Source organism: Cnephaeus nilssonii (genome assembly GCF_951640355.1).
Source record: "Cnephaeus nilssonii genome assembly, chromosome: 14".
In the NCBI taxonomy this organism is placed as follows: Eukaryota; Metazoa; Chordata; class Mammalia; order Chiroptera; family Vespertilionidae; genus Cnephaeus; species Cnephaeus nilssonii.
The window spans coordinates 44,752,105-44,764,352 of NC_137085.1; the positions used below are offsets into that span (position 1 = coordinate 44,752,105).

General features: G+C 36.5%; 1 protein-coding gene across 2 annotated transcripts in view; it reads right to left on the reverse strand.

Annotated features, from left to right (window-relative positions):
* Window positions 1-4,452: 4,452 nt before the first annotated feature.
* LOC307111324 (zinc-regulated GTPase metalloprotein activator 1C) overlaps window positions 4,453-12,248 on the reverse strand; it is a 44,538-nt gene continuing 36,742 nt past the window's right edge. Inside the window, exons 11-15 of one of the 2 annotated variants that reach the window (XM_079791122.1) lie at window positions 10,739-10,790; window positions 5,852-5,920; window positions 5,683-5,748; window positions 5,238-5,367; window positions 4,455-4,854 (exon numbers count right to left, since the gene is read on the reverse strand). In XM_079791122.1, coding sequence (XP_079647248.1) covers window positions 4,748-4,854; window positions 5,238-5,367; window positions 5,683-5,748; window positions 5,852-5,920; window positions 10,739-10,790 — 424 coding nt within the window. In that variant the 3' untranslated portion in view covers window positions 4,455-4,747. Of the gene's footprint in view, window positions 4,855-5,237; window positions 5,368-5,682; window positions 5,749-5,851; window positions 5,921-10,738; window positions 10,791-12,248 lie in introns of both variants that reach the window. The other variant, XM_079791123.1, reaches the window with a different exon arrangement.

Here is a 12,248-nt window from a genome sequence, read left to right on the forward strand (position 1 = left end):
GTATCAATGAAAACTAAATCGAATGCTTTGCAAAGATTCCATTATGGCATATCACTCTAAAAAAATAAAAATTAAAAAAAGAAGGCACTATTCCTGTCCAGTCCCTTCAATTCTTCAGTGTTGTCTTAAAAATCAAAAGCTTTACATTGCCACTCCTGCAACATGGCGTCTCGTGCATAATTTTTGGTGATTAATAGGTTTTTTTCCCTGAAAGAACCTATCAGACTCACAAGACACTGGTTTGAAAAACAACCCTTTCCAAACTAATTTACAGGAAGGATGATGATGATGATGATGTCTGATTTCTCTCCATTTCACTCTGAAAATTAAAGGCAATTTGGTCATTATTTAAAAGGTAAAGTTGATTCCAATATCAAGTTAAAAGGTAAAGTTGATTCCAATATTAAGACTGTGAGAAAAAAATCTAGTGTATCTTTCTCATCAAAGTAGATCAAGTTGCTAGACAGTCAAAGGTAGAATTCATTTCTTTCAACACTACTACTACAATGTATGGCATTTCTAGAACTATGAAAGTCATTTCAAAGCAATCTAAATATAGTCTTCCTATTTATTCTAGTAATCCAAAGGAAACATTTATTCAATTTGTACAAGCAACCAAGCCCATAAATGTTTAAAAGGCTGTTAACTTTATTCTGTTGATAATTCCCTTCAGAGTTTGGGGTCTAGGAATTATAGACCCTTTCAATCAGTTGTTCTTCCCTCCTGCCCTGTGCTGAACCTTCCTGCAGCTACCCTAATCTCAGTACCAATGTTCTTGCTCCTTTCACTGAAAGCTGGGGAAAGCCTAGGAAAGAACCATTTGTTTGAAGTAAGTGCACAAAAGCTTTATTTCTGTTTTAATCGGGTTTTGCTAGAAATGGGGAATTCACTTTTACTGAGATTTGGTATCCTGGGTGCTTTCAATTTAATCCCTGGAACAATCCAGAGAGATCTGCATCGTTATATCCATTTTATGAATAAGGAGGCAAAGGCTCAGAGAGATTTTGTCATTATCCTATATCACTCAGTAAGCTATAGTTTTAGATGAACTATCCCTAAACCTTAATTATCATTATCAATACCCCGAAAATCTTCTATAGTAAGCAGAATAATAGCCCACACTATTTACTTTAGTTAGCAATCCTACCTAATAATAGACAAATATGCAAATTGACCGTACCTTCGCTATGCCCACGATTGGCCAGGAGGCGCGGGGGGGCGGGACTCGGGGTGGCCGGGGTAGCTGATTGGGTCGGCGGGACGCTGAGCTGCGTCGCCAGCAGCGGCACGAGCTCAGCGTCTGAGCCATGGCTGTGCTACGGCACAGAAGGGGCCTCTGGGGCAGTGAGCTGACGGCGGACCATCAAAAGTGTGGGAGCTGGATGCCTGTCCACTCAGGCAGCAGGCCTTTCCGAAGCCTCCGCCATGCTGGAGGCTTCTGAAAGGCCTGGTGCACCAGCGGACAGGGACCCAGCTCCCCGTGATCAAAAGCAAAAGCGTGGGAGCTGGGTGCCTGTCCACTCATGCACCAGGCCTTTCAGAAGCCTCCGCCACGCCAGAGGCTTCTGAAAGGCCTGGTGCACCAGCGATCGAAAGCGAAAGCGTGGGAGCTGGGTGCCTGTCCGCTCAGGCAGCAGGCCTTTCAGAAGCCTCCGGCGCCTGGTGCACCAGCGGACAGGCACCCAGCTCCCCGTGATCGAAAGGGAAAGCGTGTAGGGGACCCTACACGTGCATGATTCAATCATGCACTGGGCCTCTAGTTTGTATTATAAAAATAAAATCTTCTCTGGAGGATATTCATGACAAGTTCCAAAGTCCTCTGAAGGTGCTGGTTATACTATTGCTCTGATCACTGAAAAATACTTCATTTTTGGGAAAATAAGAATGAGGGACAGGATCTTCAAAATAATATATAAACAACATAAAAATACAGAATAAAATCTAAATTACAAGTGACATGTCATCCCATGCAGGTTGGCAAATGTTAAATTGTGTTAGCTAGGTTTGGAGAAATGGGTGCTTTCCCATACTACTGTAAATAGGTACAGCTATTGGAAGAGCAATTTATATCGTATCTATTAAAAATTTTAAGTGTGCATATCCTGGAAGCTCACGATTCCACCCTTCCATATCTATTCTAGAGAAACAGTATCTCCTAAGAACAAAGACGCATGCACAGTGATGTTCACTGCAGCACTGTTTGCAACTAATAAAACAGAAAACAACTAGCTCATCCATCACAACCACATCACTGCACTTCCTCGGGCTTTCAGAATAATCCAAATGTGTCACTCAGTCCAACACCTCTGGCCCCAGCTCATGACTCCAATTCCATCTCCAAGCCTGGCTTTGTAACCTTCCACTCTTGCCTTCTTCCTGGTCTTCCAACATGTGCTGGTTGCCACCTCAAGAGCTTCTGCAAACTCCCTCCCTCTGAGTAAAACCTTCTTCCTCACTTTGCATGAACAACTCCTTTTACTAGTAAGTCTATTCTCAATTTAAAAGCTACCTCTCCTCAGAGAGGCTTTCCATGACTCAATCTGAAGTTGATCTTTAATCTACCATCTTAAGGCTACCTCATATTTTCTTGTATGCCTCTCCACTAGAACAGAATGTAAGCCATATGACAACTTAGCCTTTATCATGAGCAGTTTCAGCCCTAGCACTAATACCTGGGCAAACTGGAAGCTCTCAACCAACATTTTGAAAATGAATGTATTCTATGCTATACTATGCATATCTATACAACAGTTAAAGAATAAGACATTTATATACACTATCATGGAAAGATCTAAGACTAATAGTTGAGTTTTTTAAAAAAGCAAACTGCATTATATGTTTTATTTAAAACATTCACTTTATAAAAATTAAACCTTTCCTTGAGGATATTTATGGCAAGTTTACAAGTTTCCTGGAGAAGTAGCTTAAATTAAAGCTTTAATCATAGGAAAATAATTAACTTTGGGAAACTACATAAGTAGAAAAGACATCTAAAAGAATAGACATAAAACAACAATATTGCTTATTCCTGAACTTCCTTCTTCAGTTACCTCAACAGGACAGTTAATTATAAACCCTTTCTGATCTAGAAGATATGAATCCAGATGAATTATTTGTCAAAGAACATCATGAAGTATTACAATGACTACATAAATTATAAAACAAGTTTAAGCTGTTAGGAAGAAGATCCATTTACCTGGGCTCTGTTGTGTGCCAGGTGCATTACAAACCTATTTCATCCTCACAACAACCTTGAATGGTTGATAATATCACTGTGCACTTTATAAATATGGAAAGTAATCTCAAAGAAAATACTTTGCCCAAGATTACACAGCCAAGCAGCAGCAGAGCTGAAATTAAAGCCCAGATCTCACTCAAATATTAGCTGGCTTTCTATTGGGCAACATGTTGCTACAAAATATAGGTATTTTCACAACCACCAATTAAGAGAACGGATTCAGGGGGCAAATGGATGAATATAGAGAAGTTATGTATAAAAAATATAGAATGCAGGGGACAGAACATATGTAATCTAATCAACTGATCTGCCTCCAAACACTGGAATTATACACAGATGTAATTCTTTTATTTAAAATTCTGAAAAAAATACAAAATGCTACCTTGATAGCCTTCTCTGATATTTAACAACTATTAGTTTGGGAAAGCGCTTCTTGAAATTCCATCTAATGCTATTCTCCTACAATTTGAATGCTGTCAATGCTGACCTGGCCTTTAGTCGGAATAGAAAAAAAGTATTAATTATTGAATTAAGTCTTCTGCAGTTATAGCTGAAGATTTGTACCTTGTCACTTTTTGGCGTATCCAGTTAACTGCCATGATATTTTGAATTTAATTAAAAAAGGCCCACTGCTTGCATCTATAGATGCTTATGGAGTACAAATGCGTATACTAAAAATTAAAGAAGTTAAAAAAAACCACCCAAGATGAACTTAATACCAGGAGTAAAATCTACTTAAAATTAAAAACTCTACAATAAGAATATTCTAAATATATCACAAAGTGAATGGATTAAGTTTCATTACACTGATTATCAATAAGGCTTAGAACTGACTAAAAATAAGAGATGGTCCCAATTAATTTATCTTATTCAGATTTCTTCCACCTATAAGTCTCTAGCCACAATAAACCTTTTATTTCATTTACTAAAAATGGCAACATTATTTGCTTTCAAAATGTATCCTATATAATAAAAGGCTAATATGTAAATTGACCGAGTGGCAAAACGACCAGTTGCTATGATGCACACTAACCACCAGGGGGCAGATGCTCAACACAGGAGCTGCCCCCTGGTGGTCAGTGTGCTCCCACAGCCAAGCTCCCACAGTCCCTCCCCCCGGCCAGCTGGCTCTGATCGCCTGGATAGCCGGCCAGGCCGAGGGACCCCACCTGTGCATGAATTCGTGCACTGGGCCTCTAGTTACAAATAACTCCCATAGATGAGCTTGGCATAAGTAAACTCCCAAGCCATTTCTGAAAGATATTTTTGTGAAACATCTGTTTATTAAAAAAACACTTCAGAGGATATTATATTTTATTGTATAAATGTCAAATGTTTTATAGTACTGCTTTACTATATCTTATGTATCCTATAAAATAAATATAATTTTAACATACACTGGAATTCATAACAGAAGTAATGCAAAGAACAGATGCTTGAAATATACCCAGTAGGAAACTTATTCCTAATATTATCATCCAATCCTTTGGCTAAGAAATGCTTCCAATATTACAGATAAACTTGATCTTCTTTAAAATATGTTGTCCACTGTTTTTCTGTTTCTGTCACAGTAGCTATAAATAGTTGTTTAAGGATATCCTTATCTAAATTTCTGCCTGCAAAGAGAACAAAATTTGGTGTGATTATACTATGCTTATTAAAATGACAGTTTAGCTATCAATTCCTGACCATTAAATGCTGATGATCTTCGGAAAATTAAAAACAATAGTAGTTGAGTGATTCCTTTAACTTTCTAGTTAAATACTTCAGTACCCAACTGATACTTGGATTAATCACTTTTCTAAAGTTCTTTGAAGAGTAAAAGGTCTAGCAAGTTCTTATGAATGTTATAACATGATTAAGACAAATATATTAACCACAATTTTATTTAGGTTTACAAAAGGGCTTCTGATTGGTTAATACTGCTTAAGTAGCACATTATAATCTTTTCAAATATATTTTCCACTTTGTTTTAGAGATTTAACTGCTTGTAACTTACCAATAAGAACCAGTCGATTTGTTCTCTCAGTGTCATCTCTCCAGCTCACTGGAGTCTCCTCCAGATCATACAGCTCATAGACACCTTGGACAATCACTTGCTGTGGTTTGTCTTTGATCGACACCAGCCCCTGCTCAGAGGAGAATGATCAGTCAACCTCAATGTGAATTGAGCCAGATAACTGCTCAGAACTCCTGGGAGTAGAGAGCACAGGGTAACATTTCAAAGCACACAGGTTGTTTTAGCTGCAACAGTAAATGAAGCTGTGTAAATAAATCATGCTTTATGCAGTGATTTTCAAAGCGTTTCAGCAATGGAAATAAGAAAAAATGAAAATAGATAAAGGTTATTTGTATAAAACCAGTGCTTCCATTTAAAACCAAATATGCCTTTTATGTAAAGGGACGCTGTCCAAAAGTACAAAACTGTATACTGTATACTGCACCTTTAGTCGTATGACCTCCATGCAGTCATCATCCTTGTTCCTCACATTCTTTTCCCACAGAAGATTCTGTATCAAGTAACATATGTCAGTAAGACCAACCACTGCTAATAGCAACAACTATGTAACAACACAGTTCATAAATCATTAACCAGTTAACTACTGGATTCACCTGAATAAATTCATTTAGACTTTCTTCCTTTGCATTTCCTGGTACTTCAAATGTGACTGTAATAATACTCTATAAATCAAGAAAGAGAATCAATAATGATTGTTTTATAGTAAAAAGTGATTTTTTAAAAAAAATCATAAGTTTTAAGAATGAAAAGTAAGGAACACATTCATAGAAAGTTATATTACGTGTAACTTTCCCACTATTATTTAATTTTTGGTATCAGCAACTCTATTTTCTAAATTCTGAATAGTTGATCAATGGTTTAGCATTTACAGAGAAACTGCCATAAAAGGGTACTCATCATTTAATTCATCCTTTCCAGGATTCTCAGTGCTAAGAGGAAAGATAATACACATATATAGTTTATCAACTATAAGTACTGAGCCAAGTATTTTTGCTGGGTCACTTTATCTTTCATTTACGTGTGACAATAATCCTGTGGAATAAAGAGAATTATTTCCATTTTATAAGCTGGGGGAAATGAGGCTCAGAAAAAAACAAATTACCCAGAACAATGTGCATATACTTAATGATACTGCGCTATACACTTAAACATTCTTAAGAGGGTGGATCTCATGTTACGTGTTTTTTACCACAATTTTTTTTAAAAAGTGTTTATTTTTAAATCTTAAACTGTTTTTATAAATTATGACAATAACAGTATGTATTTAAACAAAACGACAGCCTTCTTTCCTCCTCAAAACAATCACTAAGCTGAAACAGGTTTGGCTCAGTGGATAGAGCGTCGGCCTTTGGACTGAAAGGTCCCAGGTTCGATTCCGGTCAAGGGCATGTACCTTGGTTGTGGGCACATCCCCGGTAGGGGGTGTGCAGGAGGCAGCTGATCGATGTTTCTCTCTCATCGATGTTTCTAACTCTCTATCCCTCTCCCTTCCTCTCTGTAAAAAATGAATAAAATATATTAAAAACAAAACAAAACAAAGAAAACAATCACTAAAAATCTATATAAAAATGTATAGAAAATCTTGTTAAAATACACAGCAAAAGGGTGCCAAGTGAAACATAATTTGTCAATTTTAAAAGACAGTAGTAATTTAATCTTCAAAAATGCTAAAAATGTATTTTGTTCATGTTAGATAACTTGGCATTTAATACTGGGAATGTCTTAATGTAACACTCAATATTGCTCTATTCTATTGCTTTATTCTTAGCCTAAAATTTTTTATATCAGGGAATGATTTTTGCTTTTTGCAGGTTAGAGATATGACAATTGTCTAAGGGGTACAATTAACTCCAGCATGAGAGGAAAAAGGTTTTAAAAATTAAGACAATGCATCATGGGACTCAAGGAGGAAAATAAACATTTTAAAACAAGATGTTTTTCTGTATCAATAAACTCTACTCACATTAGACTTTAAAGATGAAATCCATAAGTTCCCAGGGCAAAAGATGAGGGTCACAACTCATAATTCATAATTGGCTCTACTGATTAAGTATGCAAAGATTGTCCCTTGGGTTTTCTCATCTACTTTCCACCCTCCAACCCCAAGTCCTCCTTATCGGGAGTAAATGAGAAATCCATAAAATATAGAGAACTGCATTAAACATCATTCAAGGATAAAACTTTAATAACACACAATATGTCCTAGGTATTACCCATTTCAGACTTTTCCCCTGGTTTATTATTGTTTTTAATCTAAAAATAACTCTTCTTTCCCAAACACAGAAAGAATCAGAAAACTGAATCAATAATTCAGAAAACTAAAGCAAAATAAGGTACTGTACTTAAAATAAAATCCAGGAATAACCTAAATTCTAGGAGTATGTTCAGTTTTTTTCTTTAACCTACTAGGTTATTTCCCTCAGTTTTCCACTCTTTTGCAAACAATACCTAATATGCAACCACTTCTATGTTTTATTCATCTAGAAAACTAAGCCCACTAACATGCTTAAATCCAAAATTGGCATCCCCACACTCCAGTCCTCTGCTCTTTGCCTGTGTAATCTCTACTGTGATATTCTGCCACCAAGTAAAGAGGTGAATATTCAGTTTGCCTTCCAGAGTTTTCTATTTCTAGGTTCCTCTAGGTAATCTAGGCTTGTTTACCATCACTTCTCTCTTCTTATTGCTCCATCACTAGTCAAGTTATCCAGCCAAGTCTACCTGTGAAATAGTGCTCGATTTATCCCATTTCTATTGCCAATGTAAGAAGGCCCTCAACAAGGGCATGTGAACTTCTGCGGTATCTTCCTGCTTGGTCCCTGACTCCACACTTCAATCGGGCTGACCTAATACTGTCTGACAGCACAGCATGAGTTCTCTTTCTCTCTCTCTCTCTCTCTCTCTCTCTCTCTCTCTCTCTCTCTCTCTCTCTCTTTAAATATATTTCTATTGATTTCAGAGAAGAAAGGAGAGGGAGAGATAGAAACATCAATGAAAGACAATCACTGATCGGCTGCCTCCTGCACACCCACTATTGGGGATCGAGCCTGCAACCCTGGCATGTGCCCTGTCTGGGTACTGAACAGTGACCTCCTGGGTTCATAGGTCAACACTCAACCACTGAGCCATGTAGGCCAGGCCATGAGTTTTCTTTGCCTAGCAAATCAAAGCCAATACTAGGATTCCAATACCAAGCATTCATGAAGACTTCTGCACTGGAGTTCTGCTCTTCTAGAACATTCTCACTTCCCCACTTTTAAACATCTGGATTGGTCTTTCCCTTACTCTTCTGGTAAAAAATAAATCTACCATTTTGGGGTTACTTTTTGGTGTAAAGTCAGAAAAGCAGTTAGCTCTTTGGGAGGAGAGTTGCTGACTGAACATTTTCTATATCTTGATCTGAGTGGGAATTGTAGGGTTATGTGTTCGTGTACACATATGGGCAGATATATAGGTAAAAATATATGTGAAGATACTTGTATACTAAAAATTTGTATACTTTATTTACTTTACATATGAAACATAGTCTTTTACAATCTACTAAACCAAATGAGACAGTTGGAGCTCTCGATTCCATAGCCCTTTGTCTGCAATATTATATTCTGTTCTATGTTCAGACATCTAAAGCAGAAAAGTCTCCTGGAGAGCTTTACAAAAAGAATAGGCACACCCTAGTTACTGATGAAATGACACAACGTCTGGGATTTGCTTTAATACACTCCAGCAAGGGTGATGGATACATGTAGGTTCATTACTATACTTGTTTAGTTTTATGTATGCTTGAACTTTTCTATTTAAAGAAAAAAGTTTAAATAATACTGCAGCAAAAGAAACGCTGGAAAGGTAGATGAAATAAAATCAGCAAAATGTTGATGGCCATTGCAACTGGGTCATACATATGAAGGGTTCATTTTACTATTCTTTCTACTTTTATATATCTTTGACGTTTTCCAAGATAAAATGTTAAAAATATACATACACATTAATATGTACATGCTCAAGGCCCATTCCTGGAGATATGAGGGGTGCAACAACTGAGCATCCAAGTTATTTTTAAAAGCTCCACAATTGATTCTGATGTACACCCCCATTTGAGAATCACAGCTTTGCATTCTTTTAATGTTCACTAAGCACCCACCATAAATTTCTAGCAATGAAAAATTTACATTTAAGGAATTTAGAGACTACTGCAAGGGAAAAGCATTTCAACCCAAACTACAAAGCATGAGAAATGCCATGATAAGGATATATTCAAGCCACTATGGGTGCAGATGCTGGCTATTATAAAGGTTCTTTTTTTTTTTTTAATATATTTTATTGATTTTTTACAGAGAGGAAGAGAGAGGGATAGAGAGCTAGAAACATCGATCAACTGCCTCCTGCACACCCCCCACTGGGATGTGCCCGCAACCAAGGTACATGCCTCCGACCGGAATCGAACCTGGGACCCTTGAGTCCGCAGGCCGACGCTCTATCCACTGAGCCAAACCGGCTTCGGCTATAAAGGTTCTTGAAAGTGAGTACTACATCTTTTAAACCTTATGACTCCTTCTATGACGTCATTTACCCAAAAAGTCATTAAAAATGTGATTCAAGTTCATTTTATAACTAATATTGAGAGTGTAAACAGTTTTCCAAAAAATTCTACCTGGCTCTTCTATTTTTCCAATTCACTCATTTTAAAGATAAGATAAATATTCTATTAAGTTTCTGAGAAAAGTGTTACAAACATGGTAGAATATCTCCCCATAAATATGAGCCAAAATGGAGACAAAAGAACAAGTGGCTGCGGTTGCCTTGGCCCTACTACAATTAGTAAGGACTCAAAAAATGAGTAAGAGCTTCAAGACAGAGGAAGGAAGACTAGGTTCAATGCTCACCCACAATCCCCCCTTCCTTTCACTGTGTTTAAATGGAACAAAGAAGTTACCCTAAAGCTCTACTATCTACGACTTGCTTAAAAGGAAGATGAGTACAGTGAATATTTATTTTGTTTGTTCCTAGCATTTTCAATATTTACCTCAGGGATTAGAGTTTTAGAGCATGAAAATCATCTTAAGTTTAAATTTATAGTGCTCAATTGAAACTCAAAGCCAATTTTTATTTAAATAAGCCATACATGCTTATATCAAACTTCCTTAATCAGTTCAATATAGTTAAAAATAGGCTGCATATAGAACCACTATGCTGCTTTTTAAGTGATTCCCTCAGAAGAACTGATAAAATATGCTGCATGACCTATAGAATGGAGAAGTTAAAAAGCATGATTTTCTAAACATTCTAAGCAACTCCAGTTTAATGAATTCCTATTATGCTTTAAGAAGCGAGATTAGATAACCTCAAAAGCATTTACATTCTGAAAACTATCAACACAATTAAAAAATACATTTTTAGAAAGAGTTCTAATAAAATAGTCCTAAATAGAACCTATTTAGTTAAAGAGATACTGTAAAAATATTTTCAAGATTTTTTTTTTTTACCTGATCAAGGTGAGGTTGTATTGTTGGCAAATGTTGAAGTTTTTTCTGCAAACTAAGAACAATTGATTATAAATTCAGATATCAATATATTTTTTATTTAACCTTATACATTTCTTAACGATACAAAGCTACATAAGGAAGATATTCACAGTTTATAATCTATTATACAGTTTACATGTTGCTCACATATTCTAATACAGAAAAGCTGGCAGATTATTTTAAAACTTTTCTTAAAATGTACAAACATTCACATACATAAACACAATATAAAGAAAAACTAATCTTTAGCAACACTATTTTGTGTGGTTAAATATGTCAGTAGATTTCTTTTTATTTTCAAAAGATCTAACTAGCCCAAAACCCAGATACAAAAATCTAAATAAGCCTAGAAAAATATAAATAAGCATTTTTACTACTGCTCAAAACTTCATCAACTCTCCCATGCTTCCTTATATGAAAATTCTGGTACCTAAAGAAAGTTAGAAGAATAAATTTTCTTTTATAAACATTTTCCTTTGAACATGACTACTTAGTAAAAAATAAACAGTATCCATAAATATAAGCCTTCTATATATTCAGTTAGTGGTAAAAACAAAAAGCCAGAATCTTAACAATGCATTGTTCTGATATGAAAAGAGCGAGAAGAGCATAACAAATTATAACCATGACAACTGTTAGACACTGATGGGGGTAGGCTGGGAGGAGGGAAGGACTTAAAACCTTGCAGATGTTTTGCCTTGAAGAACAGTGAGGGGTAAATTAGTAATAGCAAGTTTAGGAAAGAGAAAAGGCTTGTAGGAACTGTTGGAGGGAATGAGTCTCACTGGGGGGAAGGGGGAAGTCTTAGTAGGGAAAGTGTCAAATTAAACCTTCCCAGCTGAATGGATTCCCCTGTTCAACAACCAAGCACAATGAGAAATATGCAAAAGCCTTATCCATAGTGGGGCATTACATTAAACAGCTACTTTTTTAAGTGTCACTAATGCATTATAACTGTTCTTAAGTAAATCATCTGCTATTTCCCTACATTCAATATTTAATGTTTTTAGACCAGTGATGGGCAACCTTTTGAGCTTGGTGTGTCAAACTTCGCCAAAAAACTGAGCATAACTCGGGTAGTGTGTCACTTTGAGGAAAAAACATTATTTCGCAAATGTTTCATCCTCGGCATGCGGCCGCCTCAGCGGCCGCGTGTCATCAGAAATGGCTACGCGTGTCAGTGCTGACAAGCGTGTCATAGGTTCGCCATCACTGTTTTAGACAATGACTACCTAAAACATCCGTAGGGAAGGAAAAGGTTTTCTTCTACCCTCTTCAGATCCCTGGCTGGGTCTGAAAATTAAACTGATAAAGACAGAATAGCAGGAGGAAAACACACAATTACTTAAGTTTAACAAGACACAGGAGCCTTCATAAGGAAATGAAGACCGAAATAAATGGTTAAGCCTGAGTGGTTTTATGTAAGGTGTGGTAAAGAGTGCAAAGTCATGGAAAGATAGGACAGGACAGA